A 19,518-nucleotide genomic window follows, 5' to 3' on the forward strand; every position below is an offset into this window, starting at 1 on the left:
TGTATACTAGTAGTTCATAGTTTAACCCAAAATCAACACTAATTCTGAACTAAAAATCAAATGCATCAAACTATAGCTGAATGACAGAGTTGAATATAGAGAATGAGAAAAAGCACACCAACACTCATGGACAAAAATTGACAGAGTTGGAGAGATAGAAAGAAATGCACAAAGCAGAAAAATGTGGAGAATTCCTAAAGTAAACCGCAGAAAAGAAGAGAGAAATCACCGAATCAGTGTGGGTTAAAACGACAGCTCTCTCTCTTCTTCTCTCTCTTTCCTCGTAGTTAAAATGCACAAGCTTCAGAGCAATTTTCACAGATTGGAGATATCAATCTTCGCAGATTGGAGGGGAACCGAGCAATTTTTGATTTCATGGAGCCGATGAAGTAGAACGGTCGAAACGGTAGAAAGAGCTAGGGTTAAAGTAAAAAGCGGAATAGTGCATTTTAATTTCCCACGGATAATGGCCCTCGGAAATTAAATTCATAAATTAATGATTAAAAATGGAATATAGCATTTTAATTTTCCTACGGATGTTTCCCTCATAAATTAATTCCTAAATTAATGATTATTAAAATAATAGCTTTACCCACAGAAATCGTCTGTTGGTAAAATAAACTGACAAAGTCCGTGACAAAGATGTTGGAAATAACGTGGAGAAAGTTACCAGCGGCAAATCCCTTGGTAATCCATGGGTAAATTCCGATGGATATTTTGTTGTCAGTAAATCCCTTGGTAATTAGCGTTTTTTTTAGTGTAACCAGTGAATTGATCTGATTTTGATTTTTGATCGAATTATTTAATTACTTCATATATTTGTGCCAAAAAAAAATTAAGGCATCGGATATGGGCTTATCCAATCCTACATTTCCGTATGGGCTCCAAATATAAAACTTAATCGATTCTCTAACTATATAACAAGGAGTTAGCAAGGCCCAATTTTAAACATGATTTATCCTTTGCAGCCCATATCATATGAAGTATACTTTAGAAAGTTTAGAATACCTTTTTGTTTAAATAAAATAATTGTGATATCTAATTACAATTTAATTTATTGTGCATCGCACAGTAGGTTAGTTAAAAATAAGTGAAGAAAATATTTTCTGATTCCTGTTTTAATTAACCTTCTAATTGAATCTCTTTACCAACTATAGATGCTTTATTATTCTATTTACTTTATTATAAAGATAAGATGAGACTTAGAGTAAAGTTGTTACGATGATTGCTCTGCCACACCTAATCTAGCAGAATAATTATAATTAAAAAACAAATTGAGGAAAAGTAGCATGTGAAACAAGAATTAAAAGTATTAAGTAGTATTAACACAATTGTCGAAGCCAGCTAATTTTTTCCCCATTATTAGGTATTGTATTTTGTCTGGTATTAATGTCTTCATAAATTTTATCAACAATAATTATTTTTATATTATCCACTTAGTCCTAATTAAATCACTAGTTGAATTTGTCTTCATAAATTTTGTCTGGTATTGATGTCTTCATAAATTTTATCAACAATTATTAGTTTTATATTCTCCACTTAGTCCTAATTGAATCACTAGGAGCACTTATATTTCAAAATCACTTCAAACTCCGAAATCGGAAAATCAAACAAAGATAAGAAGAAAGATTTTTAAAAAAAGGTATTTTCTTTTCTTCTTTGAATAGTTTCAAAGTTCATCATATAATTATATATGTTGTTTTTCTTTTTAAATCCAAAAGTTTGAATTTGAGACCCTTTTTTTCATAAATTTGATTCAATTTATAAGATCTGGTTCATTATATAAACGATTCAATGCCTTTTTTTAATATATTATTGTGTAAGCGTGCTATTCTTTTTTGCAAATTATTATAATTATTATTCTCCATTTACTCACAATTTCTTAACTTGCAAAAGTTGACCAGATTGGGTTTATGAATTTGTAGTTCAAAATCCTCCAATTCTGAAATAAATCGAAAAGAGAGTGTGATTGAATCCGAAATAAATTCGAAAGCAGCACAGATAAGAAAGATTCACATAAAAAGGTATTTTCTTATCTTGATTTCAATAGGTTCAGAATTATTTAGATAATTATATATGTTTTGATATCTTTCACTTCAGAAATTTGATTAATTGCCGATTCATTTCGTTAAATAGAGAGTTGCAATAAAATTTAGTTCAGTAATTTTTGAACAATTCAATCATGATAACATTAGCAAGCTTTATCTTAATTGCAAAGTTCCTTTACGGTTTTTTTTTTTATCATCAAAGTATTTGAATTTGTTGAAAAAGAGCCTGAAAAGCCCTTCATCTTCTTCTTGAGCAATGCACCATAGAGAAATCTTATTAAACATTTGCACTGCAAAAAAAACACTGTTTGCCGACCAACAATTTCCAAGCACCATATTTGTGCTCAGAAATTACCGAGCACATTAACCTTTGCTCGGAAAACTACCGAGCATATTTACTTGTGCTCAGCAAACCTAACTATTATATTTTCTTCTGCTCGGCACACCAGCGAGCAATGTTAATTGTGTTCGGATATTACCGAGCACGTATACTTTTGCTCGGCATCTGAGCAAGCACTTTTACATGTGCTCGGAAAATACCGAGTACCTACACATGCGGTCGGAAATTACCGAGCACGTATACTTGTGCTCGAAAATTGGTGACATAGTTTAAAATACAAATATGATTATAATACTTACAAGTATAGAAGAATAATGAAGGTAATTAAACATAGAAAATGTATTACAATTAAAAAAAACCATCATTCCGAAATGGCGTGCAGTAGCACCGTGAAACCCCCCACTCGTGGTAGCCCGCACGGTTGATAATGATTATAAACAAATTATTTGGTTCAGGTTTTTGTGAGAATGATTAGTTTCATTGAAAAAATTGGTCTTGGTATCGAAGGCATTCGTATCAACTACGCCACCAATTATAAACCATGTATAACAAATACCAAGCACTCTTACTCGTGCTCGGTAATTAATGCGCAATTGGTAAAGTAAGAGCCAAAAAAACTAATTATAGTATTGTTATTGAAGAATGAGACCCACCTTATTAGAGAGAAAGAGAGAAAGAAGTAACCAAAAATAGAAGGGATATATTTTATGGGATGGGGAGATTATAAATTTTAATATTTTTTATTAAATTATAATTATTTAAATATTACTATATTTTTTGTCTTGTCCGATCCGACCCCCCGGTTATCGATTCCTGGATCCGCCATTGGCTCGGATGGCCGAGCACTCTAAGGTGCTCATATCAAAATTCCGACGAAGCGAATACCGAGCACTCTCGGTGCTAGGAAAGTGCTCAGTATATCACGATTTTTCAAGCATTTTGCCTTATATTTCCGAGCACTTGGTGCTCGGCAAACCCTGGTTTTTTTTGGAGTGTTGGAGCATTTCATCGAACAGATGGATCCATATTTATCTCATCTAGAAAATAATATTTATTGAGTTCATTGGAAGTAGAACAAAAGAAAAAAAACAAAATCTATCCCACAACTTTATAAAATGATCAACTATATCATAATTTTGATTTTTTTCTCAATGTCCTATAGTCTGATTTGGGGGAAATTATGCATGCTTTTGGTAAACGAAAAATATCATGCGAAAAAACCATTCAGCTATTCACACAACGTCATTTACTACATCTAGCTAGTCAATTATGTCGATATTTTTAATATATCGACGCATTACGTCAATAAATTCAGATGTGTAGCACGATGAATACTTTTGTTATGGGGCAATTGAGAAAAGTTATGATATAATTGATAATTTTTAAAAGTTATGGGGTACTCCCTCCGTCCCCACAATTTTGTCACAGTTTGACAGGGCATGAGTTTTAAGAAATGTAATAGAAAGTTGGTTGAAAAAGTTGGTAGAATGTGGATCCTACTTTTAAAGTATTAGTTTTATAATAAAATGTGAGTGAGAATAAGTTAGTGGAATGTGGGATCCACTACTAAAAAATGATAAAAAGTGAAATGTGATAAATTTTGTGGGACGGATGGAAATAGGAAAATGTGACAAAATTTTTGGGACGGATGGAGTAATATTATAGTTTCAAAATCCATAAAGATAATTATGTATGTTGTCAATTTGCATTTTAGAAATGTATCATTTTAGATTAGAAATCACGTATCAATCATAATAACACTCACAGTTTTGAAACAAGACACAACAGGAAAACAAAGTTAAATACAAAGTTTATTTAAAACTGTAGGGAGATACTATTTATTTTCTGTACATGCAACGATCTTATTAAGTGCAGTTATTTGTAGAAGCATAAACATGGCCGAGGCCAAGGTCTTAGGGATGATACAAGATCTTGAGAGTGAGCTTGCTACATGTACAAATACTGACAAGAGTGGGGAGTTGGAGGAAAAAATTGAAGTGCTAAAAGATATGTTGGATTTCTTGAGAGACTTGGAAATGGAAAAGAGGATCAGACTAAAATATTTAATAGCTGACTTGGTCGAGATGGCTCAATATGTCATGTGCCTGAGCCATTCCAGTGACATGCTCGAGGACGTCCAAGATGGGATCAAGGAGACAAAGATGCTGATGATAAACTTTGTAGCCGATGAGGAAAATATTGGAGACGCAGAAGAAGTTGTGGTGGGGTTGGAGGAAACCGCGAAGACATTGCTTGACAGAATGATTTTTACAGAGTAACAAGTTACAGATTTTGTGTATAAAGGGCATGATTGGTATCGGGAAGACAACTCTCGCCAGACAACTGTACAAGGCCGTCAAGGGCCAATTCCAGCGTCGTGCTTGGGTATGCCTTTCAAGTGACACGAGTAACAAAGAGATACTTATGAAACTGATACAGCAAATGGCGGTAGGATATGCCGAAAGAGATCTGTCATTGGAAGAAATGGACGAAGAGAGTCTCCAAAACATGCTTCGTCAGCACCTGGAAGGATTTTCATATTTCATAGTTTTGGACAATGTGTCGGAAGAAACGGAACTCAAGTACATGATCTGGAAATGTCTTCCATATCTTTCAAATCTAGGTATATATCTCCGTCCATTTTGTTTATCTTAGAAAGAAATTTTTAACTGGGTGTTTTAAACTGAAACTGAGGTAAAATTTAGACTCTAAATTATATTTAACCCAAATGACTATACCAAATAATCTAATAATTAATCCAAATTTCACATGTATATGCAGGCCTTCGTCCAAACAGGTTGAGGTTGCTGTTAACAAGTCGCTATAAACCAGACATGGTCGCTTATACTCATGAGATGAAAGCTTTGGATTTTGATAAGAGCTGGCAGTTGTTTTTGAAAACAATTAATAAATTTACAAGTGCTGAGAACAAATTTACAAAGGAGTTGGAAAGGAAGGGTAGAGAGATGCTGAAAAAATGTGCGGGTGTGCCAATAGCTATAATAGATGTGGCAAGGCAGAAAGCAAAACAAAGGCTTTCAGGCATTGAATGGGAACAACTTTTTGATTCAATTGATTTGAGTGATTCATTGAAGAAATTGGAACCGATGTATGATGAATTGAAAGATTATATCAGGCCATATTTCTGGCATTTGTCCCTTTTTAAGGAAAATGCAATTATAAGGCAAGAAAAGTTACAGCAGATTTTGGCCGCAAACGGGTTACATTCCATATACATTACAGAGGGTTTTGTACTTCAATCGATTCTTGAAGTCGAGAAGCAGCACTTTAGATATGTAGACTATCGCCTCAATCCTCTACTACACATGATATCCATCCAAAAAGCAGAAGAGGAAATGGGCTTAGAGATCTTAAGAAGCAATGGAAACAGTAGGCCCTCTCAGAAAGCCCGTCATCAGGTTATCCATTGTGGCAGAGACAAGTTTGATCCTTTCACGAATGAAGATAGCAAACAACTTATTTCTCTTATCTTCCATGGAGGCGGTCGCTACTTGGACGATGCTAGCCAATCATATTGGAAGAGTTTTGAAGCCCTCAAGATACTCGACATAGAAGATTTTGGGGTGAAGAGTTTGTCAGAAACGATCGGCACATTGATTGAGTTAAGATACTTGGGATTGAGAAACAATTACATACAAGAGATCCCCCACTCGTTGGCGCATCTGGAAAAGCTTAAGGTTCTTGATATAGCTCTGAACTTTATGGTGGAGGTACCGAATACTATAGGGCAAATGGGCAACCTTCGTGATCTCCACATGTCTGATGTGATTTTTCGGAAGCCTTTGAAAGAAGATGCGCTGCAGAATCTACGGACCCTAGCATACATCTCAATTTATGATTCGACATATGAGGACCTGATCTTCGGGAGAATGCATGAACTTGAAAAATTGGGCATTGAAGAAGTTGATGAAAACTCGGATGTAGGCATGCTCTTTGCTACGCTAGCTAAGATTCAGAACTTGCGTGAGCTTTTCATAAGAGGGTTTCGTTATAGAAGCATGCCATGTTTGGATGGAATTGGTGTTTTAGATGGACTCTTCGTACTAAAACTATATGGGTGCATAGGTAGGCTACCAAGTGCAGAAAATCTACCTCAGAGGATTAGTCGCATAACATTGGTAAATACTTGTCTTGATGAAGACCCCATGCCAATATTGGAGAACCTCGATGCCCTATCGTACATCAAACTGCGAAATGCATACACTGGTCGAGAAATGGTGATCCAACATCGTGGATTTGTATCACTCGAAGTGCTTTGCATCAGTGAATTGTGGTATCTTAGAAAGATACAAGTTGATGGTTATGCAATGTGGAATCTCAAGAAACTAGAAATCTACAACTGTCCACATCTGGAGACACTTCCGGAACAAATTCGGAGGATGGATGAACTGCAAAAGTTTAAGATGGTAACGACAAAACACATAGCAACAAAGATCAGAAATTCAGGTTTTACCTCCAGAATTGTTGAGGAGGATATCTATCCATAGTTTGAAGGTTATATCTATCTGGTTAGTTGAGTGTATATTTTTCTTCTTTCATTTACCCTTTGTTTATTTGCAAATAACTTTCTCTACAGTCTTCGTAGAAGGTGCAATGTCTACCGATAAGTGTACCTCGACGAGCAGAGAGATAAAGGCTGAACTCACCGGCTGTCGCTCCCGAGGGCCATAACCAGACAGACTTCTCCGCAAAGTTCATCAACCACGGTGTCTTGAAGATTTTGTCTATGATTGTTTCCTTAATTTATCCTTTATTTTTGGTATCTAATTGATTTCCATGTATCGAGTCGAGCATAATTATATGCCCCATTCTGGGTTTTCTTTGTCGGTTCTTTCCCGAAATGAAAAAGAGAGTCGAACCGCATAAGTGTAAATAAGTTTAAATATACTAGTACAATATAATTTGTCAATTTCTTATACCCTCCTCTCTCTATCTCTCTCTAGTGTGTGTTTTTCGTGGTCATTATTTCAGTGTATGTGTCCAAATCGGAAGTTGAGTATGCTCAAAACAAGGTCTAGATGTGTTACTTATTTAGGTTGTTAACAAGTACATATAAAAAGTTTATTTAATCAGAATTTTGAGTTAATTTTCTATTAATTCTATAATTTTTTAAGGTGAAAAGTAATTATCTAATTATATTTTTCATCATTCAAAGTAACCCATAAAATAAATATGATTGGTTTTCCACTCCCAGCGAAGGAGTAATTATGTAATCAGAGGAGACTGACTTATGATCTTGAGATTCTTAAAGAAATTTATTTAGATAAGCAGCAGAAATTTAATTAATCTGACTGCCTCCCTTTCACATGTGTAATCCAGCTATTTTCCCATTATTTTATTGTCAATTGTTCCCTTTCACATGGTTTACATTAATAATTGTCTATGCCAGCTAATCTTTTTTGCAAATTATATTTATAGTCTCCATTTATTATATGGAGTACTTAACCTGTTAAAAGTTGACCAGATTGGGTTTATGAATTGGTAGTTCAAAATCTTCCAAATCTTAAATTAAATCGAAAAGAGAGTGTGATTGAATCCGAAAATCAATTCGAAACCAGCTCAGATAAGAAAGATTCACAAAAAAGGTATTTTCTTTACTCTATTTCAATAGTTTCATAATTATATATGTTGTTTATCCTATTTAATCGAGAAGTTTGAATTTGAAATCTTTCCCTTCAGAAATTTGATTCAACGCAGAATCATTTCATTAAATAGAGAGTTGTTAGATGATTTAGTTCAGTAATGCTTGACTGATTCAATCATGTTAACATTAGCATAAAATTGTTAATTAAATTCGCCTAATTTAGATCTTGTTAATTATACTCTAATGATGGATGCATTTCTTGTTTGGTTCGAAATATTATGCAGTGTTTTTTTTCTTATTTCATATAATCCCCTTGTTGTTGTGTGTTTGCAAATTAGTTCGTTTACAGTTATTATCATCAAACTATTTTAATTTGTTGAAAAAGAGCCTGAAAACCACTTCATCTCCATAGGGAGCATTCCTCAATTTATCAGTCTTACATAAATGGATCATTGAAACCGAAGCCTTAGTTTTACAAGTAAAATCTAAACGCAAAGTGCATTTTTATAATTGATTATGCTTGATAAATTAATGATTTCTAAAGTCGGATATTTATTTTTCCCCTAAGAAGGTCATATTATGGCCATTACCAAAAGTTGGGTTAAATTACTTCACATTTAATTTTGGCTAATTGGGACATACTTTTTCTGGTTTTCTAGAAATTGTTGTAGTGTTGTTTCTAGATTATGTGTACATATTTCAAATATTTTCAATTAGGATTAATATTTGATACTCTATTCGTCATATCGTAGTTGAATGGATCTTAGTCGTCTCACTATAGTTTAGTCATTTTCCTTTATTTTCCAATCAAGATTAATATTTCCCCTGATTTATTCTCTTTTCAAGAACGATAATAAAATTTCACATGGCTTACATTATTTAAACTGTCTAAGCTGCCTAATCTGTTTTGTACACAATTATTTTAGTAGTAGTATTTTTTTTCAGGTATATTATTTAAAATAGTATTTAATCATGCTAAAATTTTACCATATTAAATTTATGAATGTGTAGTTCATAATCTCTTTCAACTCTGGAAGATATCACACTTGCTCGTTGATAGATCGAAATAGGGAGTGCCTGAATCGGAAAATCAATTCGACACCGCCAAACAAAAGAAGAGAATTTCACACTAATTTATTTTTCCCCTCTGTATCTCTCATATTGTTCTTTAAATATCTCTCCTATTTTTTCCTCTCTCTTACCTATTCTCTCCACTTAACTCCTTTCCGCTGTGACATGGGAAATGCAAGCTCTTTGAATCACTAATTTTGTTGGAGAGATTTAATTAAAATGTTTCTTATGCTCAAATATTAATTAATTGAGATGATTGCTCTTCCACACCCTAATCCACCACATGGAGTTTTATTTAGATGATATCACACTTGCTTGTAGATACATTGATAAAAGAGAGTGACTGAATGGGGAATTCAATTCGACACCGGCAAACACAAGAAGAGAATTATACAAACAGGTATTTTCTCTCCTTTCTTTTACATTGTTTTAAAATTCCTCACATGATTGTAAAATTTTCAACTTCTCTAAATCTTCCATGAAGATTTTCAGAAGACCTTGTTTGGTAAAACATGCATGATTTTAATAATACACGCTATGTTAAGAACCGAAAGCATTATCGTAATTGCAAAAAGTTCTAGATTTGTTTAAAAATGGAGGGAGTGGTATTATTTTGTATACATGCACTGATCTTATTAAGTGCACTTATTGTAGAAGCATAAACATTGTGGAGGCTGCGGTCTTAGGGAAGATACAAGATTTCGAGAGTATGTATGTTATATGTACAGAAATCTTCGAGCTTACGATGTTGGAGGATAAAATTAGAATACTTAAAGAGATGTTGGATTTCACGAGAGACTTGAAAATGGAAGACATGAGCAGACTAAAATATTTTATGGCTGACTTGGTCGAGTTGGCTCAAGATGTCATGGACATAGACATTTACAGTTTCCTTCAAATTCTCAAAGTTGAGAAACTTGAAGATGAGATCAAGATGACAAAGATGCGGATGATAAACTTTGGAGCTGTTGAGAAAAATATTGGAGACGAAAAAGAAGAAGAAGAAGTTGTGGTGGGATTGGAGGAACACGTTAAGAATTTTGTTAAGAGTGTGATTTTAAAAAATTCTCATGACTTGCAGATTATGTCTATAAAAGGCATGATTGGTATCGGGAAGACAACTCTGGCCAGACAACTGTACAAGGCCGGGGCTGGCCAGTTCCAGCGTCATGCTTGGGTATGCATTTCTAGTGACATGAGTAAGAAAGAGATACTTATGAAACTGATACAGCAAATGGTGGTAGGATATGCCGAAAGAAAGCCGTCATTGGAAGAAATGGACAACCGAAGTCTCCAACAGATGCTTGTCTGGTACCTGCGAGAATTTTCATATTTCATAGTTTTGGACAATATGCCGAATGAAATGGGATTGAAGTCCATCTTGCAAGGTCTTCCATCTGAAGGTATATATCTCCATCCGTTTTGTTCATCTTAGAAACAAACAAAGAAAGTTTTCTTTTATGACTATAATGAATATATATATATATATATATATATATAGGGGAGCACTAGGGCGCATCCTTAATTAGAGTGCTAACGTACATCCAACCACATGCTGACATGTGGCACGAAAAATGCAATATTGTATATATAAAAATGCAATACACATTTGTGAAGTTGTTCATGCATTTCCGCAGATTGCATTTTAGTTATAGGAAAATTGTATTTTTTATTGTTAAGTTTTGCATTTTCACATATATAAATGCAATCCGTATAGATATAAAATGCAAATTAAACAGTCAATATCGAAAATGCAAAACTCAACAATAAAAAATGCAATCTTCATATAACAAAAATGCAATCCGTCGAAATTCATATTGCATTTTTCTGTATATAATATTGCATTTTTCGTGCCACGTGGCAGCACGTGATTGGATGTACGTTAGCACTTTAAAATTAGTTAGCATATTAGTACATCCGTATATATATATATATATATATATATATATATATATATATATATATGGGCATGTTAGGGTGCCACCACCCCTTAAAATAACACCATACCACCATTCCTAGCCAATCATTTGTACACGTGGACGAATAATAAGCTGCCACGTGGCAAAAAAAAAAAAACTGGAAAAACTTGGTCAGCAATATGCTGGTCTTTTGACCAGCAATATTTCTTAACCAGCAATATCCGACACACTATACAGCAATCTATAGATTGTTGTATAGTGTTTGTAATATTGTTGTATAGCGTTTATAATATTGCTTAATAAGCGGTGTCACGGTGTCGTTTTAAGAGGTGGTGTTATTTTAACACAAACCTATATATATATATATATATATATATATATATACATATATATATATAGGGAGATTGATCAAAATAAGAATGCATTTAAATCCAGAAATGCAGCCCAACTCATGGCCCTAGGATTAGATGATCTAATGGTCAATAATTAACTTAAAACACGGAAGGTCATAATTAAGTAGTTTTAGGTCATATTATAATATTTGGATTTATGTCATGTTAAGATCATTTTAGGTCATGCTTTGTTAGCATGACCTAAAAATAAACTAACTATGACCTAAAAATGCCCTACGTATGACCGTGTTCTGTATTTCTGTATTTAAATCTGGTCTTCATAGATCAAAACCCTATATATATATATATATATATATAGGTTTGTGTTAACACCTCTTAAGGTAACACCATACCACCAATCCTAGCTAATCATTTGTACACATGGACGAATAATTAGCTGCCATGTGGCAATCATAAAAATTGCTCAAGGGTAAATTTTCGCGGACTGCAATATCCAATACGCTAGACTGCAATTTTTCCCGCCTGCAATATCCAATACGCCGATTGCAGTCCAGCGTATTGGATATTGCAGTCTAGCTATTATAATATTGCAGTCTAGCGTGGTGTCACAGTGTCATTTTAAGAGTGTTGTCATTTTAACGCACCCATATATATATATACATATATATATATATAGGGGAGTGATCAATTGCTAACTTATCATTTAATTGCTAATTACAACTAATTTAAGACCATAGGATTTTAGAAAATGTGTGGTCTACAATTTGCCACGTGTAATTTTTATTTTTATTAATAAAATAAAAAAAGATTAAAAAAACGCCAAATTAGGGTTTTAGATGAAAATGTCAATATAGTGTTTCAGAAATATCAACACAATGCTTTGAGAATGTCAATACGATGCTTTAAGAATGTTAACCCATTGCTTATATTGACATTCTACATGTATTATATTGACATATTTTATATAGTATGTTGACATTTCTACTTTACGAAAAAATTGAAAAAATTTTGAATTTTTTTTCAAATTTTGACGTCGGAACATATGCATATATGATATCGTTGGAATCCTTATAAAGTTTTGGGATTTCTTTTAAAAGTTAGTTATAACTAAACATGTAGTTAATTGACATTAATACCCCTATTGATATTTTATGGAATTAATCCTATGGCTTTATTGACGTTTTTTTTTTGATCGTATTGATATTTCTTGGTTGATGATCTAGGCCCTTAATTTGAATATCTAATGGCTATTATTTAGTTGTAGTTAGCAATTAGGTATTGAATTAGCAATATAATACTCCCATATATATATATATAGGGAGATGATCAAAATAAGAATGCATTTAAATCCAGAAATGCAGCCCAAATCATGGCCCTAGGATTAGATGATCTAATGGTCAATAATTAACTTAAAACACGGAAGGTCATAATTAAGTAGTTTTAGGTCATATTATAATATTTGGATTTATGTCATGTTAAGATCATTTTAGGTCATGCTTTGTTAGCATGACCTAAAAATAAACTAACTATGACCTAAAAATGCCCTACGTATGACCGTGTTCTGTATTTCTGTATTTAAATCTGGTCTTCATAGATATATATATATATATATATATATATATATATATATATATATATATTCAGTATCTAATGCAAACTCAAAACTTTAATCCTAGCCACTAATTATTACATATCAACGCTTATTATGTTTCTAGATTAAAATTTCAATAACTTCTATGAATCTATCAACAGAATCTATCAACAGAGGGTATATTAGACACTTTTATAATACGTTGAATCATTTAATTATAGAATAATTGTGTAATCCCGATTTCGTCGTTCTCTCTCCTTCCACTATTCACGTTAACTAAACCGTTTCAATTACTACCCCTCATTCCAACTTTTCTCCTCTTCTTCGTTCTCTCTCCTTCTCGTCGAAAAAATTGCTTGAAATTTGTGGTGAAATTGCGTTGATTCTTTGTTGATGTTGAATTTTGTGTTGAAATAGTGTTGATTCTATGTTGATTTTAAAATTTGTGTTAATTTTATAAAGATTTTTTGTTGAATTTGTGCAGAATCGACATGTTGCTTTTTTGTTGAATTTTGAAATCTGTGTTGCTTTTTACGCTGAAATTTCGTTGATTCTTTTTTTTCTGTTGTTGGTGATTTTTTGTGTTGATTCTTTTGTTATGCTGATGTTGAATATTTTGTTGCAATCGTACTGATTCTATGTTGATTCTATGTTAAGATCCTTTCGAAGATGTGAATATTTTCAGTTTTGGAAAGTTGGAGAGAAATTAGGAACGCAAAAACCGTTCAGAATCTTAATTTACAAAAATACCCTCTGTTGACAAAATACATACTTTTGTTGAGATAGAAATTCTACGCAATATTAACAAAAATCTGTTATAATTAATGGCTAGGATTAAAGTTTTGATTTTGTATTAGATATATGGTTTTCATTTGATCACATCCCTACCAAATAATCTATTAATTAATCCAAATTTCAAAGTTCACTAGCCTTCCAAGTTTTCTTTTATGTAATAATTGTCCTTATCATACATATATATTTCAATATATGCAGTCTTTACTGGAAACGGGTCGTTCCTGCTGTTAACAAGTCGCTATAAGATTAAAACAAAGAATGACCATTATACTTACGAGATGAAAGCTTTGGATTCTGATAAGAGCTGGCAATTGTTTTTGAAAACAGTTGATAAAATTACAAGTGTTGAGAACAGATTCTCAAAGAACTTGGAGAAGAAGGGAAAAGAGATGTTGAAAAAATGTTGGGGTTTGCCGATAGCTATAATAGATGTTGCTAGGCAGAAAGCAAAGCAAAGACTCTCGGGGATGGCATGGGAAGAAATTTTTGATTCAATTGATTTGAGTGAATCATTGAAGTTATTGGAACCGATGTATTTCGAATTGGAGGAAGTATTAAAGCCACATTTCTTGCTTCTTTCCCTTTTCAAGGAGAATGCAATAATGAGAGACGAAAAGTTGGAACAAATTTGGGCTGCAAATGGATTAGTTTTTGATGGAGGTATAACGGATTTAGCTGATAGGTCGATTATTGAAGTCTTTGGGCAAGGCTTCTACATGACAAAGACAAAGTGTCACCTCAATCCTCTACTACACATGCTATCAATCAGAAAAGCAGAGGAAGAAATGGGCTTAGAGGTCTTAAGGAGCAATGGAAACAGTAGACCTTCTCAGAATGCCCGCCATCGTGTTATCCATTGTGGACGTGAGAAGTTTAATTATTTCACGAATCAAGATAGTGAACAACTTCTTTCTCTCATCTTCCTTGGAGGTGGTGGCTACCTAGACAACGCTAGCTCGTCTTATTGGGAGAGTTTTGAACGACTCAAAATACTTGACATAGAAGATTTTGGGTTGAAGACTTTATCAGATTCCATTGGCACATTGATTGAGTTAAGTTACATGGGTTTGAGAAATAATCACTTACAAGAGATCCCACGCTCGTTCGGGGGCTTGAAAAAGCTTGAGGCTCTTGACATAGCTCATAACTTTATGGTGGAGGTCCCAGATGTTTTATGGGAAATGGATAGCCTTCGTCATCTCCACATGTCTAATGTGATTTTTCGGAAGGCTTTGAAAGTAGATGCGCTGCAGAATCTGGATTCTCTAACATACGTCTCGATTTATGATCTCCACATGTCTAATGTGAATAAACTCCAAAAGTTGGGCATTGAAGAAGTTGATGAAAACTCAGATTTAGACACACTCTTTGCAACGCTAGCTAAGACTTCATACTTTCCTGTGGTTTTAGTAAGAGGGTTTCGTTATAGAAGCATGCCGTGTTTGGACGAAATCGGTGGTATACGATACCTCAAGACACTAAAACTAGATGGGCGCATAGGTAGGCTACCAAGTGCTGATACTTTGCCTCATTTTATTAGGAGCATAATATTGGTAAATACTTGTCTTGATGAAGACCCCATGCCAATATTAGAGAAGCTCCGATCCCTAGCCCACCTGAAACTGCGAAATGCATACACTGGTCGAGAAATGGTGACCCAGGGCGATGGATTTTTCTGCCTCGAAGTGCTTTGCATCAAAGATTTGTGGAATCTTAGAAAGATACAAGTTGATGATGAAGCAATGTACCGTGTCGAGGAAATAGAAATCAGTAACTGTCCAAAGCTGGATACAATCCCGGAAGGGATTCGGAAGATGTCTAAACTACAAAAGTTTAAAATGGTAACAACCAAACACATTGCGACAAAGATCAGAAAATCAGGGTTGACCTCCAATATTTTTGAGGTGGATATCTATCCATAGTTTGAAGTTGATATATATCTGGTTAGTTGAGTGTATTAATTTCTTCATTTTCCCTTTGTGTATTTGCAAATACTAATTTGCTCTACATTCTTCTTTCATGTTCCTGATAGGCCCTCACAATCACGAGACATAGAAGTCACCATACCGACTGATCAAGACAACAGAAGGCCAACAGCTGGACGACCAAAGAGAAAGAGATCGCGTCCAACGAAATTCGGAGATTTCACCAATTACTAGACCATTATTCTGTAATCTTTTGTGTTTTAGCTTTGTTTTATTTTCGCAAGAATATTATGTTTTATTTGGTAGTTAGAGTCAATCTTCTTGGGTTTTCTTCTTGATTCTTTCCCAAGTCGTAAAGTCCGAATCAGGCAGGGGCAATTCTATAAATTATAGAATTCCCATAGATCAAGTCATTGAGAAATAAAGCTTATCTTTTTCTTATTCATGTTACAAACCCTAGCACCTCAACTAGGGCAAGCTTATTTTCTCTTTAATCTCACACCCTCGGCCTCACGCAATCCATCAAACCCTATTAGTTCCCTTTGTCTTTGTAAACAAACTACATTAGAAAGATACAGGTTGTAGAAGGTGCAATGTAGACCGATACGTGTGTCTCGATGAGCTCGGCCATTTCTTCAGCACTGCTGTTGCTCCCGAGGGCCATCACCAGACTTTGTTGTAAACTTCATCAACCACGGTATCTTTATGATTTTGTCCTTCACTTTTGGTATCTATTTAATTTGCATGTATTGTGTCAAACGTAATAATAAGTTCCATTATGTATTTTCTTTGTTGGTTCTTTCCTGGAATGCAAAAGAGATCAAACCGCGTAGGTTTAAATAAGTTAACAGATTTATTGTTTCTAGTGTTTCAATGCAACTAAGTTCAGTTACTTAGCCTTAAACATACAACTTAAGTTCGAAAAACATATGAAAGTGATGCAAACATGAAAATTAATGAAACCACAAAATATAAGCATTGCTCCTATTATGCTTCGGGTATATGAACTACTTCGGGTAAATACTTGCCTTGATGAAGACCCGATGCTACTACTAGAGAAGCTGCCTAAACTACAACGCCTCAAACTGTGAAATGCATACATTGGCCAAGAAATGGTGATCCAGTGCAATGGATTTCCCGCGCTTCGAGTCCTTTGGATCAGCAAATTGTGGAATCTTAGAAAAGTACGCATTGCAGATGGCGCAAGGTTTTATCTTGATAAACTAGAAATCAATAACTGTCCACATCTCGAGACCCTCCCGGAGGAGATTGGGTCGATGAAGTATCTGAAGAAGTTTACGATGGTAACAATGAAACACATAGCAATGAGGATTCGAAACACGGGCTTAACATCGAGGATAGTGGAGGAGGTTATTTATCCATGATTTGAAGTTGTTTGTTTCATGTATTTTTTATTATTGCTTTCACATTTCTCCGTTGTGATATGATTGCACAGCCGTGAAGCTGAAGATGAAGAAAGGAGCTCACTTGAGAGCTTCATGGGCCGTCAGATTGAGTATTAGTTAGATGGTTAAATCTGGACCATTGGATCAACTCAGCCATTGATCTCTATTAGGTTTAAATAGAATTTCTTAGTTTGTTAATTCTGTTTTTCCCAATCTCAATCTCTCTGTAACTAAGCTCAGAAATCAAATCAATAAAACTCTCTCTTCGTTTTCGCAACTCATCTTCATCTCTCAATTCTTGCCTCGCACACACACACCGAACCCCAATCCTAACAAATTGGCGCCGTCTGAGGGAAGTTCGGAGAATCGCTAAGAGAAGGAGAAGATCTATTCAAGTATGGCGTTGCGATTAGAGCAGACAAATTCAATGGGAAGAATGACTACTGCCTATGGAAGATGAAGATTAAAGCGATCCTGATTGAGAAGGGATGCGCAGCGGTCTTGGAGAAGCCCGATCCCGCAGATAAAGGGAAGGCACCTGCTCTCGATGAGAAGGCACAGGCGAAGCTGGAGGAGATGCAGCTCAAGGCCTATGGTGCAGTGAGATTCAGGAGGAGAAGACCGCGGCGGACATTCTTGATAGGCTGGATGAAGTCTATTGTAGTAAGACTCTAGCGATTCGTTTATATATGAAGAGAAGGGTGTATTCCTATAGTTTTTCTGCTGATAGATCGATTCTTGATCAATTAGAAGACTTTAATAAAGCAATAGATGATTTGGTGGCCTGTGATGTCAAGGTTAGTGATGAGGATAAGGCCATTTTGGCTCTCAATGCACTACCTGACGCTTATGATCAATTGAGAGATGCGATCTTGTATGGCTGTGATAAGGAGATCACCTTCTCGGAGGTTCATTCAGCTCTTATGGCAAAGGAATTGCAAAAGGGGGTTGTGAGGAATCTGGGGCCGCAAGCAGAGAGTCTAAATGTGAAGAAGTTTAAGGGAAAGAAAGTATTCAAGAAACCTCAAGAGTCATCCAAGAATACCTCATCTGGACAGAAAGAAACCCGCTCTTGCCATTGGTGCAAGAAGCCGGGGCACCTCAAGAAGGATTGTTATGCTTGGAAAAGAAAGCAGGAGAATGAGGGTAAGGTTGTTAACTCAGCTGAAGGAGCTCAGGAAGATGATGAGGCTCATGAAGTCCTCAATGTTATGGAGGGAGGAGTGCTGTCATCTTGGATTATGGACTCAGGGTAAAGTTTTCACATGAGTCATAATCTTGGATGGTTTGAGGACATTGAAGAAGCTACCGGGTCTGTCATTCTTGGAAATAACCAAGTCTGTTACATAAAAGGGATTGGATCAGTAAGGTTAAAAGGTGATGATGGGGCAGTGGTAGTCCTGACTGGAGTAAGGTATATTCCTGATGTAAAAAGGAATTTGATCTCCCTTCGCTTTCTTGAGAGAAATGGGTGTTCTTTTGCCTCTGCTTATGGAAAAATGCAAGTTTGTAAATATGGAAAGACACTTATGAAGGCAGATAGGAAGGGAAGTTTGTATTATTTGACAGCTCTTGTGTGCAGCAGAAAGGCTGGTGAAGCTCATACTGTGACTCCAAGCTCTCTACTTCAGTGGCACAACAGACTTGGCCACCCTGCAGCAGGCAGCATTAAGGAACTTGTGAAGAAAGGAGTCTTGCAGTGCTCGAATGATGAAGAAACAGTTTCTTGTGAAGATTGTGTAATGGGCAAGGCCAAGAAGCTGCCATATCCTAAAGGTACTCATATTTCCTCACAACCATTAGACTACGCACATAGTCCTGCACAAGAAAGGTCTATTGGTGGGGCAGGTATTATATGAGTATAATTGATTATTATTCTAGGAGAATATGGCTTTATATTTTGAAGGAGAAATCTTAGGCTTTTCAAAGGTTTAAAGAATGGTGTGTGGAAGTAGAGACTGAAAAGGGAATGAGCTTGAAATGTTTTAGGACTGACAATGGTCTTGAATATTTGTCAAAGGAGTTTGATGATTATTGCAAGATGAAGGGTATAAGAAGGCATAGGACTGTGCCTATGAATCCCCAACAAAATGGAGTGGGTGAGATGTATGCTTCTGGCAGCTAGGCTTGAAAAGAGATTCTGGGCAGAAGCAGCATCAACTGCTGTCAAGCTTATTAACAAGTGTCCTTCTAGCATCAATGGAGATACCCCAGATTTCAGATGGTTTGGGAGTTATGGAGGATATTCCGAGCTGAGAACTTTTGGATGTAAGGCATTTGCTCATATTAGGCAAGGCAAGTTGGAAGCAATGGCATTGAAATGTATCATGTTGGGGTATCAACCAGGAGTTAAAGGGCTATAGGTTGTGGTGTATAGAGCCTGGGAATGGAAGGGTCATCATTAGTAGAGATGTGGTTTTCTTGGAAATAGAATTGCCTTTCAAGAGAGGTCAGGGTCACTTCAG

General features: G+C 35.1%; 2 protein-coding genes across 2 annotated transcripts; both read left to right on the forward strand.

Annotated features, from left to right (window-relative positions):
• Positions 1-1,560: 1,560 nt before the first annotated feature.
• On the forward strand, positions 1,561-7,295 carry LOC125199790 (disease resistance protein RPH8A-like). The gene is made up of 5 exons (XM_048097688.1): positions 1,561-1,642; positions 1,926-2,024; positions 4,274-5,011; positions 5,170-6,917; positions 6,986-7,295. Exons 3-4 carry the CDS (start codon positions 4,696-4,698, stop codon positions 6,894-6,896), a joined length of 2,043 nt encoding a protein of 680 aa, XP_047953645.1. The 5' UTR covers positions 1,561-1,642; positions 1,926-2,024; positions 4,274-4,695; the 3' UTR covers positions 6,897-6,917; positions 6,986-7,295.
• A 570-nt stretch (positions 7,296-7,865) lies between these two features.
• On the forward strand, positions 7,866-16,292 carry LOC125199792 (putative inactive disease susceptibility protein LOV1). Its single transcript, XM_089070276.1, has 5 exons — positions 7,866-7,994; positions 9,386-9,464; positions 9,719-10,467; positions 13,921-15,665; positions 15,755-16,292. Exons 2-4 carry the CDS (start codon positions 9,412-9,414, stop codon positions 15,642-15,644), a joined length of 2,526 nt encoding a protein of 841 aa, XP_088926402.1. The 5' UTR covers positions 7,866-7,994; positions 9,386-9,411; the 3' UTR covers positions 15,645-15,665; positions 15,755-16,292.
• The last annotated feature ends 3,226 nt before the right edge of the window (positions 16,293-19,518 follow it).

Source organism: Salvia hispanica, chromosome 4 (assembly GCF_029641045.1).
Source record: "Salvia hispanica isolate PSC_SH4W2 chromosome 4, Shi_PSC_v1, whole genome shotgun sequence".
Lineage (NCBI taxonomy): Eukaryota > Viridiplantae > Streptophyta > Magnoliopsida > Lamiales > Lamiaceae > Salvia > Salvia hispanica.

What these genes read in the sequence shown, in the direction of transcription:
- LOC125199790 (XM_048097688.1), top strand. Translation starts at nt 4,696, where the DNA reads ATGATTGGTATCGGGAAGACAACTCTCGCCAGACAACTGTACAAGGCC. An exon ending in TCCATATCTTTCAAATCTAG is followed by an intron (nt 5,012 to 5,169) that starts GTATATATCTCC and finishes ATGTATATGCAG; the next exon opens with GCCTTCGTCCAAACAGGTTG.
- LOC125199792 (XM_089070276.1), top strand. Translation starts at nt 9,412, where the DNA reads ATGGGGAATTCAATTCGACACCGGCAAACACAAGAAGAGAATTATACA. An exon ending in GAAGAGAATTATACAAACAG is followed by an intron (nt 9,465 to 9,718) that starts GTATTTTCTCTC and finishes CACTTATTGTAG; the next exon opens with AAGCATAAACATTGTGGAGG. An exon ending in GCAAGGTCTTCCATCTGAAG is followed by an intron (nt 10,468 to 13,920) that starts GTATATATCTCC and finishes CAATATATGCAG; the next exon opens with TCTTTACTGGAAACGGGTCG.